This window comes from Podarcis filfolensis (assembly GCF_964270895.1).
Source record: "Podarcis filfolensis genome assembly, chromosome: 2".
In the NCBI taxonomy this organism is placed as follows: domain Eukaryota; kingdom Metazoa; phylum Chordata; class Lepidosauria; order Squamata; family Lacertidae; genus Podarcis; species Podarcis filfolensis.
The window spans coordinates 108275868-108295622 of NC_139605.1; the positions used below are offsets into that span (position 1 = coordinate 108275868).

General features: G+C 43.8%; 1 protein-coding gene across 4 annotated transcripts in view; it reads left to right on the forward strand.

Moving 5' to 3' along the window:
* SCN8A (sodium voltage-gated channel alpha subunit 8) overlaps positions 1-19755 on the forward strand; it is a 109350-nt gene that overhangs the window by 56397 nt on the left and 33198 nt on the right. For all 4 annotated transcript variants that reach the window (XM_083598524.1, XM_083598523.1, XM_083598521.1 and 1 more), the window contains exons 10-20: positions 2346-2552; positions 2789-3076; positions 4513-4872; positions 7179-7314; positions 7814-8052; positions 9194-9367; positions 11173-11529; positions 14709-15179; positions 16242-16359; positions 17393-17547; positions 19128-19301. In XM_083598524.1, the coding sequence (XP_083454650.1) occupies positions 2346-2552; positions 2789-3076; positions 4513-4872; positions 7179-7314; positions 7814-8052; positions 9194-9367; positions 11173-11529; positions 14709-15179; positions 16242-16359; positions 17393-17547; positions 19128-19301 (2679 nt within the window). The remainder of the gene's footprint in view (positions 1-2345; positions 2553-2788; positions 3077-4512; positions 4873-7178; positions 7315-7813; positions 8053-9193; positions 9368-11172; positions 11530-14708; positions 15180-16241; positions 16360-17392; positions 17548-19127; positions 19302-19755) is intronic.

Consider the following 19755-nt stretch of genomic DNA (forward strand, 5'->3'; position numbering starts at 1 on the left):
CAGATGTTGTTCTGGTTTTGCCTCCTCTTCTCCCATGATTTCCCAGCTTTCCCCCTCATCTTCCTCTGAGCTGCGACCTCCCTCATACCCCTGTTGTAAATCTATACTGTCTTCATCTTCCTCCTCCCTGGAAAGGTCAGGTTGGGGAGGCGGTCTCCACCATTCCTCCTCTGGCCAGTCCCTGACACCAATGCGCTATAGCAGGGGTGTCCAACCAGTAGATCCCCAGCTGATCCTGGTAGATCACGGGATCCTTATCGTGTACAATAAAGTTATGGGGGGAAAGCTAAAAAAACTCTATGCAATCCTCCCCCAAAATGCTCAACAATTCTGGGCAATCCACCTACCCCATGCATGCTCCTCCCTCCAATGACAATGGGTAGAGCACTGCCAGTTTTTTTTATACTGGGAGTAGATCACAGTCTCTTGGGAGCTGGATATGCCTGCGCTATAGCTTTGTAGATTCCCTTTGTCCTGTGCTGATGGATAGATAACATACATGGTCCCCCCCCCACCCAGCCCACAAAAGGGCAAATGAGTGGAAGGGGAGGGACCATAGGAATGGCAGCAGGGTTTTCAGGGAAGGGATAGAATATTATATGCAGTGTTGAAATATCCGGTGTTAGACATTTTTGCGCCCAAAGCGAAAACGGTTAAAATGATACCTTCCTGTTGTAGATTGGAACATGTGGGTTGTTGGGTTGGTTTTTTTAATTAAAAAATGACACACAGAGATGGAGAAAGGAGGCGGGAAACTGATACTCCCTCTGTACACAGGGACTGCTTTGCATTGCTTAGTTTTAAGTTTGGAATCATAAACCAGCAAACCCATATTTTGCAGGGCTCTTTTTTTTTTTTGGTAATTTTTACATTTTCAGAGAGTGGTGGGGCAGGGGAGAAGGCTTACCATTTTGAGAAGATGCGGCAGAGGTTATTTCCCTTTAACTGGCCAAATGGAACAGCTGTCTCCCCCCCCCCCCCTTCCTTCAGGCTCATGAGAATAATGCTACATTGTAAGGTAAAGTGTCAGCGTGGTATAGTGGTTAGAGCGTTGGACTAGGAGTTGGAACACCAGGGTTCAAATCTCCGCTCAGCCATGAAACTCATTGGGTGAGCTTGGGCTAGTCTCAGTTTCTGAACCCAGCCTACCTCGCGGGATTGTTGTGAAAATAAAATGGGCAGGAAGAGGAACATGTATTCCACCTTGAGGAATGGTGGGGTATAAAGGCAATAAACAAACCAACAAATAGGTAGGAAATTGTTCCTATTGTGTTGGAAGACAATTAGTACCAGCCATTATGGCTCTTCTCTTAATGGGGAGTCCCTTGCCACCGATGATGAATAGATTTTACCCTCCCACAAAAGTAGTTTGTTCTTTTCCTACCCTTTCTGCCTCACACTACCCCACCAAAGGGCCAAAAATAATAATTAGGGCAGATATTTCAGCCCAGCAATACGTGAACTCCCATGTTCCTGTACATACTGCAGCAGCATCATACATGCTGCCGTTCTGGTTACCCCAATATTTCCAAAGAATCCAAAGAGAGAAGGGATTCCTATTAGGAAAGGCAAAAAGTGATTGCAGTTTTTTCAGCTTATGAAAGCAATGACAGGAGAGATGTTATGGTTAACGTATACAAAATCAAAGAGCATTCAGAAAAAAAGACACACCCTTTCACATAGTAGTGCTGTAGCTGGCCAGCCATGGCACTGCATCGGTCATGAGCAGAGGTGTCAAACCTTCACATGCACATAAGAGGACACGGGTGGCACTGTGGTCTAAACCACTGAGCCTCTTGGGCTTGCCGATCGGAAGGTCAGCGGTTCGAATCCCCGTGACAGAGTGAGCTCCCATTGCTCTGTCCCAGCTTCTGTTAACCTAGCAGTTTGAAATCACACCAATGCAAGTAGATGAATAGGCACCACTGTGGCAGGAAGGTAAACTGCATTTCCATGTGCTCTGGTTTCCATCACGATATCCTGTTGCACCAGAAGTGGTATAGTCATGCTGGCCACACAACCCGGAAAGTTGTCTGTGGTCTAAAACCAGCTCCCTCTGCCTGAAAGCAAGATGAGCTCTGCAACCCCATTATCACCTTTGACTGGACTTAACCATCCAGGGGTCCTTTACCTTTACCTTTACCTTTACCTAGGAGGAAGGGGGTACTTTCATTCAAATTACCCTTTGCTTGGTAAAAGTTTCTCTCAACACCCCCTGGGTTTCTGCTTGCCTTATGGGGTTCGCAGCACCTCAAGTGGTCTTCTAACAACTAACATGCCACAAACCAATCTTGGGTTCAGCGACCAAAATAGGAAACCTCACAATGACCTCTTTTTCTTCGCAGACTTTGCGAGCAGCGGGAAAAACCTACATGATCTTTTTCGTCCTGGTTATTTTTGTTGGGTCGTTCTACCTGGTAAACTTGATTTTGGCTGTGGTGGCCATGGCCTATGAAGAACAAAACCAGGCGACACTGGAAGAGGCGGAGCAGAAGGAGGCAGAATTCAAGGCCATGTTGGAACAGCTGAAAAAACAACAGGAGGAAGCTCAGGTTATTCCCTAATGTGCCCCACCATTTTTCTCATTTTATAGAGAGCACAGGCTAATGTAATCCTAATAAAAAACACACAATCCAATCTGTGTTCCATTGGAAATTGGAGAGTTTGCTGTTCTCTCCATGGCTAGAGTCTAATTAATCACAGTGTTTAGAGGCTGGAAGGAATTCATGCAAGGTGCTACAATTTGGTTATCTTGGTTCTTCCTACTCTCCCCCCCCCCCAACTGCAGGCTGCAGCCATGGCCACTTCAGCAGGGACAGTCTCAGAAGATGCTGTGGAAGAGGATGGCGGAGGAAGGATGTCCCAGAGCTCTTCCGAGATCTCCAAGCTCAGCTCTAAGAGTGCCAAGGAGAGGCGGAACAGGAGGAAGAAGCGGAAGCAGAAGGAGCTGTCGGAAGGAGAAGAGAAGGGAGATGTTGAGAAGGTGTTTAAGTCAGAGTCGGAAGATGGCATGAGGAGGAAGGTCTTCCGCTTGCCAGACAACAGGTTGGGGCGAAAACTTTCCATCATGAACCAGGTACAGTTTGCAGGCCCTGCAAGTGAAAGCTTGGTGTTGGGTGGAATGTGTCAGAGGAAAGGCTGGACTGGAGTCTTTCCTCACCTTCCCTTGATAGCACTATTTTCATCCTTTCAGTCTTTCTCGTGCTATATTGCAGCCATGTATATACATCAGCGTTTGGCACAATATGTCCTAGCTGCCTCTGCGCCTTAAAGCTGCCCGCCAGCCTTCATTCCTACCCCTCACTAAGGGGGTGGAATGATGTAATTCAAAATGCCAGGAAGACAGGTTTTCCTGTAAAGTGGAATGGAAGTAATGCCATATTCCACTTCATTTGTACTGCCTCTGCTTAAACCGAGCACCAGTCTCTCGAAAATACAGAAATCACTGGGTTATATGCAACTTTAGCCATACTCAGAGTAGACCCACTGAAATTAATGGACATGGCTAATGTTGTTTGCATCCGTCTGTCTCGGGAGACAATGGAGGAGCGCACCTTTAGGCATAAGGTCAAACATTGCTCTGCTAATTCTAATGTGTTTACTCTGAGCAAAACTTATTTGGCTATTCCCCATTACCTTCCATTGAAAAGACTTTGATTGCAAACTATCAAATGCATTCCAGATCAATTTTGGTACAATCAGTTGCCTGACTGACCGCGTCATTGCATCTCTTGGTGGACATTCTCTTTGTTTTCATGCCATTGCTAAAAAGCAAATACATTCTGGAGAGGTGTTCAGTTACTTTGTCTTGAGAAAGTAGTCAGCGCTCTAGAGAGTCCCTATTGCTCTTTAAACAATCCATGGATACCCCAAAGGGGACATGTTCAGAGCAGTTAGTTCCCATGATGAGGCTGAAAACTTGTTGAAAAGAGTTTTTTTAATGGAGGAGAGACATATATTGGTCAAATCAAAACTGTAGACATTTTCTACCAAAGACTTTTATCTATCTAAATAGGTAGAGATACATACAGTGGTACCTTGGTTTGCAACCGTTTTGGATTACAACCATGTCAAACCCGGAAGTGCGTGTCCCTTTTTTTGGATTACAACCAAATTTTTTTGGATTACAACCCCCCCCCCCCTTTTTTTAGGCCCCATTGGTGAAAGCGCGCCTTGGGTTACAACTTGTTTTGGTTTACAACTAGACCTCCGGAACAGATTATGGTTGTAAACCAAGGTACCACTGTAAATGGCAGTTTGGGTTTCTCTTGGCGATCCAAGGGGTAAATGAGAACCACGAAGCAGTGGAGGGTGACATGTGCTATTAAATCCATATATTAATTGAAACTAATCAGCTGATTCCTTGGCTACCAACCTCTAGCGTTTTTTTCCACCCTTTTTTTCTTCTTCATCCGATTGCATGGTAAATTCTATGTTTTCACCTGTTGCTGGTCCTTAATAGCTTCCTGTCCACATTCCCCTTCCATCTTCCTGTTTGCTCTCTCCTTCCAGTCGCTGCTCAGCATCCCAGGATCCCCCTACCTCTCCCGGCACAACAGCAAAAGCAGCATCTTCAGCTTCAAGAGAGGTTTCCGCGACCCGGGTTCAGAAAACGAATTTGCCGATGACGAGCACAGCACAGTGGAGGAGAGCGAGGGCCGGAGGGATTCCCTCTTCATCCCGATTCGGGGCCACGAGAGGAAAAGCAGCTACAGCGGTTACAGCGGCTACAGCCAGGGGAGCAGATCGTCCCGCATCTTTCCCAGCATCCGCCGGAACATGAAGCGGAACAGCACCGTGGACTGCAACGGCGTGGTCTCTCTGATTGGTGGCCCAACCTCCAACATACCCAGCGGACGGCTTCTGCCTGAGGTGAAAATAGATAAGGCAGCTACTGATGACAGCGTAAGGAAGTCAATGAGTAGATAGTCTAGGCATGGAGGCCCACCCTTCTCTCTGCTTTCCTGTATGCCGCCAAAATGGATCCTTTGACGGAATGAAACTTGGTTTGTCTAGCCAACAGATGTTATAGTCTGAACCCTTATCCCAGGCTCCTCTGCTTCTTAATCTTCTTCACTTCCCCTTCTTTCCCAGATTAACCTACTCACATATTTCCTTCTCTTTTCTCTTCTGGCTTCTAAGAAAAAATGGCTTGGAAAAAAATTATGTATCTTTTTGAGGAATGAGAAGTGATCAAGTACACTGTTTGCTAAATCAAATCCCTCAGAAGTTTCAAAACATGCAGGAACATCTGGGCGTGAATGGGCTAGGCCAGAAATTTCTTAATCCCACTCATGCAATTAGGATTAATTTTGTATAAATCTTGCTCAATGTATTAATATTCTATATGTTTACTTGCTTTTTATTTTGGACATCTCGGTCCGTATTTTAGAAACGAGATGAATAAGGCAAGTTCTAGTGTAAAAAGAAGTTACCAAAAAAACCCACACACAACCCAAATCGTTTAGGAATTTCTAGGGTAGTGAGAAACAAGACTTTCTCCACGCAGAGTCAGAAGCAGTAAACCTGTGACTGAGCTGGACCATTTCAGAGACTTCAGATCACTGAATACCCCTTAACTACCAAAAAACAAACCATAGATGTCAAAGAGACTGTAGTTTTCTCCATGGGGGATAGTTGTTTGTGTGAAGTGACAGGCCTTGAGGTGAATTTCCCCATATATGAATAGCTGGAACAGGAGCTGGGGTGAGGCTTGGTTTTTCCTACAGGACCAATCAAAATCCTCCTGCACCCCCATCTTGCGCCCTCTCCATTTTTAATCTGAACTGATACAGCCCAGGTTCAGGTTTACTGGATCAGTTAGGTTAGAACTATGCCAGAGAATATAGGCAAACAAAAGATACAGGGTCACCTGTAAGCCAAAGCCATTGCCACCAATCCTAAACACACTTGCTCCCATTATGGCCAAAGGAAGTTGCTCCAGAGTGAGTGTTATTTATGAATAGCATCACCATCTTTGGCCAAAGTGCACATGGGAAGCCTTATTCCTGTGTCCTTAAATTCCAAGCTTTTTTTTCCTTAAAAAAACAAAACCCCTCTTTCTCTAGGTTCTTGCAAACTAAATGAAACTACTCCTTCCCAGTCCTTTTTTCCCCTCCTTAAGAATGTTTGAAACCCTTCCTAGTTACTTTCAGCTTCAGTTACTACCACTTTCTCTAGTTAGCATGCTAGTCTACTGTGCTCTTTCCAGACTTGGTCCTCTAACAGCATGGAAATGTTACAGACTGTTAACTTTAGCATGACGCATGCATGAAAGGCAACCTAAGATACATATCTGTATTGCGTGATGCCTGTCATCCGATAGTTCTTTGGGACAGTGGCTATAATCTGTTGTTAAACAAGAGAAACACCTAATCTTCATCATCACATCTGAGAGACCACATGAGCCATGCAGGCTTTTCATGGAGTAAATATTTTATTTCAAACCTCTATATGCTCAGACCCAAAGCAGCAAATGCTGAGTTTTGCTTGATTGAAGCAAACAGCATTTGTCGTTCCCTAGGTCTGTCCCTGCTCCCATTTACAAAGAAGCATAGAAGGGAGTAGATTCTCAGTTATTTATGTTTATCAGTCACGATTAAATGGCCAATGGGAAAGTCAGCTTTAGACAAACCATATTAAAGGATTAGCTAGTGCTGTTTTGGGACAATCAAGGTAGGCACAGAAGACATGTTCTTCCAACTTTTTTGTTTAATGTGATTTCCAGGGACTCCAAATTTGGCTGGAATAGCAGCAGAACTTGAAGAATTCAGAGAGTAGATGAACATATCCAATAAAGAGCTCATAAAATATTATACAGGGTGTCTCTATCCTGTGCATTAATGTGAAATCAGCTTTCTGCAGCCTTTCATCTAAGTTCCTTTTACACCAGAATTCCATGCACTGCAATAGTTTTTGAAATGCGCTTCAGAATATCCCTGACTTTAAAAAGTTAGGTGTTAAGTAGAATAGAACTCATTTTTTATAACAGCAAAACCTTTCTTCACCTTAAGGAGGGGAGGCCAGTGAGGTTATTATTATCTGGCAAAACCACCATCTTCCACATGTATAAAGATTTGACTCAAAACAAATTCTGCCTTTGCAGCTGAGAGCCCATCACATTTCCCCGCGCAGGCATGAAAGAGGCCGTACTAACGGGATGTTAATGGATTTTTCAGGGAACCACTGAGGTGGAGATTAAAAAGAAAGCTACTGGGTCACTCTTGGTATCAATGGACCAGCTGAATGCATCCTATGGAAGGAAGGACCGAACCAACAGTATAATGACAGTAATCACAAATACCCTTGTAGAAGGTATGTGTGTTAGAAAGCTGTGGTCCTGTGCCCACTAGCTCAAGGGATTACCCACTTCAGGAGTTAGTATTCGTCTTTCCTTTTCCCATGCTTTAATTTTAAAAACCATCTTACATTTTTGTTGTTGTTATTGTTCTTAAGATTGCATAGACCCTACTTTTCAGACTCTGCATGCTGCCCTGAGCTCCTTGAAGGAAGGTCAGGATTAAAATGTAACATATACTTGATTTAAGATACAGAATTTTTTCTTTATTCCACTCCACCCCCAAATATTAATTTTATGGATTCTTAGATTAATTATTCACACATAGCTTGTTTTCCTGTCTCACTGCAGATGTCCTGATTCCTTTTGTTTGTGAAATGTGACCACCTCTTAAACCTAAAACATAACAGCCTGCAAGGCCCAACAAATTGAGAATGACTTAAACCTTGCATAAAATTTCATTGGGCGTGTCTACATTAATTGGTTAAAGTTGCCCACCTTCTTGTTTTGTTGTAGAACTAGAAGAATCCCAAAGAAAATGCCCTCCCTGCTGGTACAAATTTGCCAACATCTTCCTTATTTGGGAGTGCCACCCATACTGGATGAAGCTGAAAGAAATTGTCAACTTGATTGTCTTCGACCCCTTTGTGGATTTAGCCATTACGATCTGTATTGTTTTGAATACTCTGTTCATGGCAATGGAGCACCATCCCATGACCCCACAGTTTGAGCATGTCTTGGCCGTAGGGAACCTGGTAAGCGTGAAAGTGTTCCCAATGCCTATGGGAACTCAGCCTTATGTATGGGAAACAGCCTTATTAGAAAAACTAGCCAATAAACTGAAATGGACACGGGGACAAATAGAAGAAGACATCTTCACCCCGGTATGGTTCCCTTTTATCACATACACAGCCCAACAAGACAACAACAAGAATCCGCCGACAGCCTACGAATCAATTTGGCTAACCTGATTCAAAAATACACACCCTCGCACACAAAAACAAATCTCACTACAGCCAACCAAAGACAACCAACCACACCCTAGGCCACCCTCAGCCTCACTCACCGCCAAGGAAATATAATGAGCGAATAGTAAGAGAACCCACACAAGCGACGCTGACACAAAACCCCACACATGCACTAAGTAGAAGAATAGAAGCATTGCCCCCGATTGAACCCCACTCACCATTTCCCCCCCTCTTTTCTTCCTAACCTAACACTGTATGTAACACTAATGTCTCACAACAAATCAAACTGATCTGTAGAAAACACAACTTGAAAAAAAGAGACAATTCACCTTGGCTAACTGATTACTCTAGTCAAACAGTGACTTGAATTATTGCCAGCTACTTTTGAATATCAGGATAGACTTAGAAAGGCCTACTTATAAATATTTAAATAAATAAAATAAGGCAACCATTGCTGCCCACAAGTATCTAGAGTTTTGGGGCTCTAGCTGGTGCCACTGCCAGTTTTGGAATTGAGGTACCGTATTTTTCGCTCTATAAGACACACCTTTTCCCTCCTAAAAAGTAAGGGGAAATGTGTGTGCATCTTATGGAGCGAATGCAGGCTGCGCAGCTATCGCTGAAGCCAGAACAGCAAGAGGGATTCAGAATATTTTTTTTCCTTGTTTTCCTCCTCCAAAAACTAGGTGCGTCTTATGGTCTGGTGCGTCTTATAGAGTGAAAAATACGATAATTCAGTGAAATACTAAGAAAAAAGTAGCAGTGGGGCAAAAATTCTGATTATACGAAAAAAAGGGGGGGAAAGACTGTCTCTTCATCCAAATTGCTGATATACTGTGGCCTGTTCATTCATTAATTCAATTGAAGGCAAAAAGTATTAAGTTCAATGAGAGCTTTGAACATTCTGATCCCTTTTCCCCTTTTTTAGGTTTTCACTGGAATTTTCACAGCTGAGATGTTCCTAAAGCTCATAGCAATGGACCCCTACTATTATTTCCAAGAAGGGTGGAACATTTTTGATGGATTTATTGTCTCTCTCAGTTTGCTGGAGCTGATGCTGGCAGACGTGGAAGGGCTTTCGGTGTTGCGATCTTTCCGATTGGTACTATTTGCTTATTTTACTCCACTTTTCACAGTTTCCTGTCTTTCCTCTCCTTTCACCCGATACAACTTTTTAAATAAGGTTATATATCAGAACCCACAGTAAAGGTCCACGGGAGGACTAATTGCCAAATCCTTACTGGCCAGTATTGCAAATAAAGACTTGTTCCGTGTCCAAGAGTTGGTTTCTATCCCCTTTCAATTGCCATTTTTCTGCCTAAAATTGCCTCTAAATAGCTAGAATCTGAAGGCTACTTGCTGCAAGCAACGACTGCAGAGCTTACATGCAGACCTTAGCAACAAGTCCATTTCAGGAAGCAGTTAATATCCCAAATGCACTCTCAGCATATGGTTTTCTTTAAAAATGGCAGTGAGGATTAGCAGTAGGATCCTATTGGGTTGGAGCATGGAAGTGATTGTGGCGGGTGAACTGCCCAATGCAGAGCACAGTCAGGCTTGCACCTCTTATGTGGTCACTTCCAAGAACATGCAGGGTTCCTGCCACCGTTTCTGCCTTAGTCAAGAAGACATGAAGGGACTGTCCGTTTGAAAAGCGGGTATTGGGTAGTAGAGTAGTAGAGGTTGTGCTCTGCATGCAAAAGATCTCCAGTTCAATGTCCCGGGCTTCTCCCGGCAGGGCTGGGATACATCCCTGCCCCTCTAAATCTTTGGAAAGCTGCTGCCAGTCTCTATAGACAATATTGTACAAGGTGGACCAATGGCCTGATGCTCTTAAGTCAGCTAGTGGCAATCTGCAGGTCCTGACTTTCCAGCTAAAATCCATAGATTGACAGCTCTGCCTCTAGAAATCTCCCATTCAGTGTTTAGTTCATGATCAGTATTTCTTTCATTATATATACAGTGGCCCCTTCGGGTAATATAACCTTCGGGTTGTGAACGTGGCAAACTCGTAAGTGGGTTTGCCGTTCTCGGGTGTGCAGAAACACTCTGCGCACTTCGTGCATGTGCAGAAGTGCTCTGCAGTGGCGCAAGCGTGCGTAGAAGCGGTCCTCCCATTACGAAATTTTTGGGATACGGCTGTGCCTCTTGAACGGATCCCGTTCATAACCGGAGGTACCACTGTACAGTACTGAATTTTTATTAAATTTCGGAAATTTTAACAAATTAACTTCCACTTTTAATACATAATTCCCTTGACGGTTTGACTTCCCACCCTTACCTTCATGATGTTTTTATTCCCTCCCCTTTTTTCTGCTGCATTATGTAGCATACGTATCTCTCATACTTATTTCCTCTACTACAACTGTTGTCGTCTCCCTTCTGCTGTTTAAATTTCGAATCCTGATCATGACTTGATTTGGCTATAATATTTCCTCAGATAATCCCAAAGGGGTTTCCACCCCTCAATAAAAAGTTTGTCGCTTTGATCTCTTAATCTTTGCTATCCGTTTTGCCATTTCTGCATATAGCCCATTAGTTTCTTCATGATTTGAACTTCTCCTTCCTTCCATTTCTTCGCATAGAGGATTCTGGCTGCTGCTGTTGCGTACATAAATAGTTTAATCATCCTCTTTGGGATGTCCATCCCTATTATCCCTAGATGTAAACTTCAGGTTTTTGAGGAATAACCACTTTTAACATTTTCTTCAGTTCATTATGCATCATTTCCCAAAATCCCTGAGCTTTTTCACAGGTCCGCCACATATGAAAAATGCCCCTTCAGTATGTTGTGATCAATATCTCTTTTTAAATCTGGATTCCCATTGGCAGGACTGTTGCTTTATTAATCATAAATCTGTTTTATCTATATTTCTCTCTCTCTTTTTTTTTTTTTACATCTTCAAGTTGAGGGTCTTCAAGCTGGCAAAATCCTGGCCAACCCTGAACATGTTGATTAAAATCATTGGCAACTCGGTGGGTGCCTTAGGAAACCTGACCTTGGTGCTAGCCATCATTGTTTTCATCTTTGCCGTGGTGGGGATGCAGCTTTTCGGCAAGAGCTACAAGGAATGTGTCTGCAAGATCAACCCCGAGTGTGAGCTTCCACGATGGCACATGCACGACTTCTTCCACTCTTTCCTTATCGTCTTCCGTGTGCTGTGTGGGGAGTGGATTGAAACCATGTGGGACTGTATGGAAGTGGCAGGCCAGGCCATGTGCCTTATTGTCTTCATGATGGTGATGGTCATTGGAAATCTGGTGGTCAGTAAATATCTATCTGTGGTTGCTTTTGAGTGGGAAGTGGATGGCTGTCTTGTAATGGGCTGGGACAAGAACTCACTGTTTCTATTCCGTGGCAGGTTCTGCAGCTAATATTCCCCATTTGCTTAGATGTTTTACATACCAATGCTAAGGGTTACCGCACATTCAGGAAACTTTCAGGATTAAGAATAATGACTGCAGCACAAATGCATTGTTGTTGTTGTTGTTGTTGTTATTATTATTATTATTATTATTATTATTATTATTAACTGCTCTATACCCAGAGGTCTTGAGGGACGCGGGTGGCGCTGTGGGTTAAACCACAGAGCCTAGGACTTGCCGATCGGAAGGTCGGCGGTTCGAATCCCCGCAACGGGGTGAGCTCCTGTTGCTCAGTCCCTGCTCCTGCCAACCTAGCAGTTCGAAAGCACATCAAAGTAGATAAATAGGTACCACTCTGGTGGGAAGGTAAACGGCATTTCCGTGCGCTGCTCTGGTTCGCCAGAAGCGGCTTGGTCATGCTGGCCACATGACCCAGAAGCTGTACGCCAGCTCCCCTGGCCAATAAAGCGAGATGAGCGCCGCAACCCCAGAGTCGTCTGCGACTGGACCTAATGGTCAGGGGTCCCTTTACCTTTACCTTTACCCAGAGGTCTCAGGGTGGTTCACAGAAAAAAATCACAACGTATATAATCAGAATAAAAACAACAACCCAATAACACCCCCCCTCCCAGAAAAGAGCCACATTCTGAAAGGGTATAGGATCAACTCAAAGGCCTGGTTTAAAAGGAACGTTTTTGTCTGGCGCCTAAAGGTGTGTAATGAAGGTGCCAGGGGAACTTCCTGGGGAGAGCATTCCACAGACGGGAAGCTACTGCAGAGAAGGCCCATTCTCATGTTGCCACCCTCCGCACCTCTCGTGGAGGAGGCACATGAAGGAGGGCCTCAGAAGATGATCTCAGGGTCAGGTAGGTTCATATGGAAAGAGGCGGTTTTTGAGGTATTGCCATCCTAAGCAATATCATGATCTAGAACAGAGGTAGTCTGATCATGATCTCCAGAGGTGGACTGCAACACCCATCCTCTCTGGCCATTAGTCACATTGACCAGGGCTATTGGGTGCCATGGTCCACAGCTTCTACAGTGCACGATATTGGCTACCCCGATCTAGAAGATAATGTAAGAACAGACACACCCCCATTGGATCAGATCAAAGAACCATTTTATCCAGCCTCCTATTCCCACATGCCAGATTCCTGTGGGGAGCCCACAAGCATAGCCCTCAGTAACCCACCCCACAACTGTCTCTGAACCCATGGCATTGCGCTGGTATTAGCAGCTGACTCTGAACTGCCATAGCAACATCACCACTTGTCCCCGTTCCTGGTTTTAAAATAAGTGGAAGCAGAATTGATGGGGTAGAATAAGATGTGTCAAACCCTTCCGGTGCCCTTTTGGTGGGGCACTTTCTGCCATGGCAATAGGCAGCAGCAGCTGTTACAATGGGACTGCCGCTGGCCCCATAGCAGAATAGACTGCCATCATTTATGCTATGCAGGCTGACAATATTATTTATGAGTTGTTAGGCTCTTACAAATAAACACCAGGCAGCTGCAAACCACTGTTTTAACTTCCCACAATGCCCTCAAAGCAGCATAATTCCAGGGCATTCTGGGAAATAAAAAAGAGGGTTCATGGAAGGTGTCAGCAGTAGACCCAGCTGGGATGTTGGAGCCCCAGGAATCTGCCTGAGGGTACCATGTTCTGACACCAGCCCTGGATCCACCTCTTACAGGTATTTTAGCCACAAGAGACTTAACAGTGTTGGTACAAGCATACATATGTGATGCACCCAAGAAAATTTCTATAATGGAATTGCAGCTGACATTACATCAAAATACATGCATTTTGTATCTCACATAGGATGGCTCTGTAGCTTTGTTGGCCCTCATATGTACTACAATGCATATTTTTAAGATCATAGCATCAGTGAATGTTGGGGCATGTTTGGAAGAAATACCTCTTTTTAAACTGGCATAAAACTTCCAAAAAGTTAAGAGCATTTTTTAAAAGGAAAAAAAAATCCAAGCATAATTTTCCTTTACTGTTGCTCACATTGCAATTTTTCCTGTATTTAAAAGGATGCTGCTGAAATGCTTCAGAAAAACTAATTTTGTCTGGCTAACTCTTTCAAGTATCCTCCCCTTTACCTTGACTTGATATTTGCCAATTTAACGGTTCTGTTCAAAACAAAACACACAAACGATACAATAAATTGTGCATAAAAGCAAAGGAAACATGAGAATAAAATGATCTGATTATATGATGCGCCTTAAAATAAGGAGTGAAATTAAGTCTGACCCCCATAAGACTTAAAAATGCAGTGCAATTTCCTTTTATTTTACAGAAAATTGTGTGTATATAATCTGTCTTTTAATGTGCTCAGTGTATATGAAACGTTCATGCATCGATCAGAAAGAAACCAGGGATCCATTTTGCCTGCTGCATTTGGACATTCATAATATAAGACTGCTTTTCTCAGTCAAAATCCTCAATGTTTGCCTTCCCTCCTTGTTACTTTCTGAGATTCTTTAACCAGTACCCTTTCCTACCATATTTAGAACAAAAAACTTGCAAGGCTTTGCCCATGTGGTGCGGTCAAATTAATTAAAACATTTCAGATTTCTTCTTTGTAACAAACGTGGGAATTCTACAGGGCTGTATGTAAGCTCAGGGCTGTCTATGTGTGCTCACGTTTTATTTATTTACTCCATGTGTATATCACATTCAAGCCAAGGCATTCACAGCGTTTTGCAATTTAAAATAATGGCATGCAATCTAACAGAGATGATACAAAAGGAAAAGGGGAGATAATAAGCAAATTGTTGTACCGATTATTACATAATGATTGCAATTGTTTATAATGCAAATTGCTTGGAGGTTTTTACCATTAAGTGGTATGCACATTCCATAAATAAATAGCTAAACAGGTGGCATGAATGGCTGCGGAAGGAAATGGTTCTGGGATGGGAGGAGCCAACTGGGATGGGAGGAGCCAGCAGAGCAAGGCCCACTGCCACCAAGTAGAAGGATGCACTTTGAGGACGATATTGCCAATTCACTGAGCAAAAAGTGGCTAGAGGGAGTCTTGTCTTACAGACCTTTTTCTGCTTCTGCAGGTATTGAACCTGTTCTTGGCCTTGTTGCTGAGCTCTTTCAGCGCAGACAACCTTGCAGCGACAGATGATGACGGCGAGATGAACAACTTGCAGATCTCTGTCATCCGGATCAAGAAAGGCATTGCCTGGGCCAAGATCAGAATGCACGAGTTTGTGCAGACCCACTTCAAGCAGCGGGAGGCAGATGAAGTGAAGCCACTGGACGAGCTGTATGACAAGAAGATGAACTGCATCGCCAACCACACCGGCGCCGACATCAACCGGGAGATCGATTACCAGAAGAACGGCAATGGCACCACCAGTGGCATTGGCAGCAGCGTGGAAAAGTACATCATTGATGAAGACCACATGTCTTTCATCAACAACCCTAACCTCACCGTCCGTGTCCCCATAGCTGTGGGTGAGTCTGACTTTGAGAACCTCAACACGGAAGATTTCAGCAGTGACACCGACCCCGATGGCAGCAAAGAGGTACGGAGCCATGCTTGCTCATAGGCCGCACCCTCGTGCCTTTGTTTTGGGTGGCCCATTGCATTGCAAGAGAGAAGCAAATTTGGCCTTCTGGCCAGAGTGCGAGGCTTTGCAGCCAGCAGATTTCTCAGTGCAAATAAAGTAGGTCCTCTTTACTTTGTTTGGAAAGATGAGAACAAAGGAGGCACAGACTTTTCATGGGTCATATGTATGACTAAGTCATTCATAATAAGAACATACAAAGAACCTGTTGGATCAGCCCAAAGGTCCATCATGTATCATGTAATGGAGATAAATCTTTTTCTTTCTAGTCTGTCACTTCCTCATGTGTTCATAGGCTTTCTACACAGGAACAGAATGCTAAGCCCTCTGTATTGTGTGCTTGGCTTAACACCACAATCTGTCTGCCTATGTTTCTCCACTTTTAAAAAGGGGGAAATATCTTCCTGGGCAGTGCTGGATTTACGTATAAGCTAAACAAGCTGTAGCTTAGGGCCCCACTCTCTTGGGCCCCTCCAAAAGAAATTAAAGGGAAAAAACTGGATGTACATTTCCAAAATATAAGATAAAAAACAAATAAAAGAAAACCTGCACACAGCAACAGTGTTCTGTGTTGTGTAGGCTCCTGTGATGTACATATTTTGTTATGTACAAATGGCTTTAGATACCTATTAGGTCCATAAATTACCATATAGCATATATTCAACACAAAATACAGTGAAAATTTGTTGTTGACAAAGGACAGCTGGACATTTAAAGGGCCCCATTACCTTCAGTAGCTTAGGGCCTCATCAAACCTAAATCAGGCCCTGTTCCTGGGAGATATTTGCTCCTTCCAATTGTTTCCTTCTTTACGTCTATTTCAAAAGTCTTAAAGGATGTACCATATTAAGTTGAGCCGACATTCAGCAGGGGTTAGACTAGGAAAGAGTTTTATTCTTATTTTATTTCTTTCCTGTGCTGCATATTGGTATGAATGTCAACGTTGTTTAAAAAATGGAGCTCTTCATTTCTCCCAGCTCATAATATATGCGTTTGTGATGTTCTTTCCCATTGTTCAAGAAACTGGATGATACGAGTTCGTCGGAGGGCAGTACCATTGATATAAAGCCTGAGGCAGAAGAGGTTCCTGTGGAAGCACCAGAAGAATACCTGGATCCGGACGCATGTTTCACAGAAGGTGATTTTGAATACAGTGGGGCAAAATGGACCTTTTAACAATATGGCGTCCACTCAGAGCATGTTACCTCTGCAGAGTGGCCTTCCTTGATAGGGCTGACTTCAGGTTTGAGGGGGCCTTCAGCAAAGTGCCCCCTAAGACCCCTGCTGCTTAGGCAGCCGCTGTGAGATAGGCTATTAATTTATCTGAGTGCCCCCAGTTTGGCATCACTCTGGGACATTCTGGGAAATATAAATGGCAACTCGCAGATCCAGCAGAGTTAAGAAGCTCCTAGGATTAAGCGAAGCCCCTGTGCCTAAGTACACTTTTTTTTTTACATTCAAAAACAAGCTAAACATTTCCTGAAGTTGTTAATAATAATAATAATAATTTATTTATATCCCGCCCATCTGGCTGGGTTTCCAGAATATTAAAAAAACAATAAAACATCAAACATTAAAAGCTTCCCTAAACAGGGTTGCCTTCAGATGTCTTCTAAAAGTCAGATAGTTGTTTATTTCCTTGACATCGGATGGGAGGGCGTTCCACAGGGCGGGGGCCACCACCGAGAAGGCCCTCTGCCTGGTTCCCTATAACCTCACTTCTCGCAGGGAGGGAACCACCAGAAGGCCTTCAGAGCTGGACCTCAGTGTCTTAAGGAATATAATAAAAATAACCATTATTAGATTTTTTCAGCCGATCTCTTAAAAGTCTTATTAAGAAATTTGAAGGGTACTCTTGGACCAGTTGATAGGGAGCTGCCGGTGCATGTTCTGACTGCAGCAAATTTCGCTGCAACCTTTTATTAGAGAATTAAATCTTCTGCCCTGAGCAATACTATTCTACAGGGTCTGTAGAATAATTTAAGGTATTATGCACAAATAAAAATATTTTGTAGAGCAATGTCCTTGATGATTATGACAGCGCTGGGGAAATAATCTATTTTGACCTTTTTTTTTTTTGTAACAAAGCTGAATTAATTAATTATTTTTTATAAAAGGAATAAGGAAATGTTACGGCTCTCGGAAAACCTGTGCTAATTTTACATTTGCAGGCTGCGTTCAGCGGTTCAAGTGCTGCCAAGTCAGCATTGAAGAAGGGTGGGGCAAGTCTTGGTGGAACTTACGAAAGACATGCTTTCTTATTGTGGAGCATAACTGGTTTGAGACGTTCATTATCTTCATGATCTTGCTAAGCAGTGGAGCCCTGGTGAGCAGAGTTATATTATATTGAGTCTTCTCTACGTAATGCTCTTAGCGTCACTTTGGGGGTCAAGCTAGACAATACACGAAATGTGTAAAAAGGCATTTCAAACAGCTGAGTGTGTGTTTGTTTTCAAAGTTAAAGAGCTGCTGTCAGGAGTGGGAAAGGATTGGGACCATTGAGGTTATCCCTTTGTCTGCATGCTGGGGAAGATTACCCGTCCCCAAAGCTGCTGGTCACCCAAGGATGGAAGTTTCTATTGGTGCATTTGCTCAATTTACAAACTCAGGAAATTCAGTTGTTGCTGTTACAGTCACTTGGGCAGCACAGTAGTTGAGATTGTCTACCATCCACAAGGGATGCAGGTGGCACTGTAGTCTAAACCACTGACCCTCTTGGGCTTGCCAATCAGAAGGTTGGCGGTTCGAATCCCCACAACGGAGTGAGCTCTCGTTGCTCTTTCCCAGCTCCTGCCAACCAACCTCCTGCAAGTAGATAAATAGGTACCACTGTGGCGGGAAGGTAAACGGTGTTTCCGTGCATTCTGGTTTCTGTCACGGTGTTCTGTTGCGCCAGAAGCAGTTTAGTCATGTTGGCCACATGACCCAGAAAGCTGTCTGTGGACAAACACCGGCTCCCTCAGCCTGAAAGCGAGATGAGCGCTGCAACCCATAGTCGCCTTTGACTGGACTTAACCATTTGGGGTCCTTTACCTTTACCTTTTACCTTACCATCCAGTGCTTTCTCCCCTTCTTCTATGCGGGGGCCCTTGGTGTTCATGAAGGGACCTATGGACTTTTGTGGTACCAGTGACAATCATGTTTTTGTAGCAGTCGTGGTGTTGTCTTTTCCACCACAATGTTCTCGAAGTAAACACAGCTACTGGAAGGAACATTTGTTAAAAACTTAAAATGGAGCTGCTATGGGTGTTCGCTGCTATGGGTGTTTGCTTTTAACAGGGTGAAAGGCAAGTGTATTGGGTATTGGGTCTCCCCAAAGCTGCCTGAGAATGCTTTGGGCTGATGCCAGCTCTGGAGTCACTTACTATATTACTTGTGAAAACACCCTAGGTCTCTTTGACAAGCACGGTGAGCAAGTGACTCCAGATCTTTCGTTTATTTGGAATTGCCTTGGATACAATACTTTAAAAAGAAAAAGAAAATACTAACAACAACCAGTTTCTACACAACCAGAAAAGCATTGAAACCACTTTTGCATGGCCAGATCATACAGGGTAATATCTACTCGAAGGACCAATGAAGTCCAAGCAAATTACCTGCATCTTTCCAATGCCGATATTGCTCCTCCCCAAGGATTGGGCAACACTTGCATGGGAAGAAAAAACCCCCGCATATAATCCAGCTGGTGTCATTCCAAGAGATAGACTGGAAATGGCATTTCACCCACATGGAAGCAGCTTCTGTGCCTCTCCAACAATGCTTCAAGCGTTGGGAGATGTGTGAACTGTACGTTCCTTGAGACGTCTGCGTGTCTCCCACAAGTTTTTGGACCCAGTTTTTTATTTCTATCTCGCTCTGCTGCCAGGAAAAGAGTGTGATAATCCTTGTTGCCTTGTTACTCCTTAGGCCTTTGAAGATATTTACATAGAACAGAGAAAGACCATACGGACTGTCTTGGAGTATGCCGACAAAGTCTTCACTTACATCTTTATCCTCGAAATGTTGTTGAAGTGGTGTGCCTATGGATTCGTGAAGTTCTTCACTAATGCCTGGTGCTGGCTAGATTTCCTCATTGTAGCAGTAGGTATCATTTTGCTTCTTCCAATCCATGCATTGGTTGTTGTTCTAGCAGGACTGGGGCATTCCTTTGCACAGATAAATGAGGTCCAGCAATACCGTTCCTGTAGCTTTCTAAATCTGGGCTCCAATAACGACAGGGGTGGAGAACCTATGCCCTCACCCACCCATTGTTGTTGGACTCCAGTTACCATCAGCCCCTGCCAGTTTGGCCCATGGTCAGGGATGATGGGAGTTGTAATCCAGCAAAATCTTGAGGGTCACAGTTTCTCCACTCCTGCACCAAGTGGTGAGAGTTCCCCGATATGTGTATACATGTGTGAACAGGACCAATCCATCAAAATAGAAATGTTCTATGTTCTCTGCTCCAGCGATTCAAATTGCACGGTTCCATCCTTTCACTTTCAGGCCTGCTTTTTCAGTGGAATCGGAATGTTGACTGAAATTGAGAAAAGGG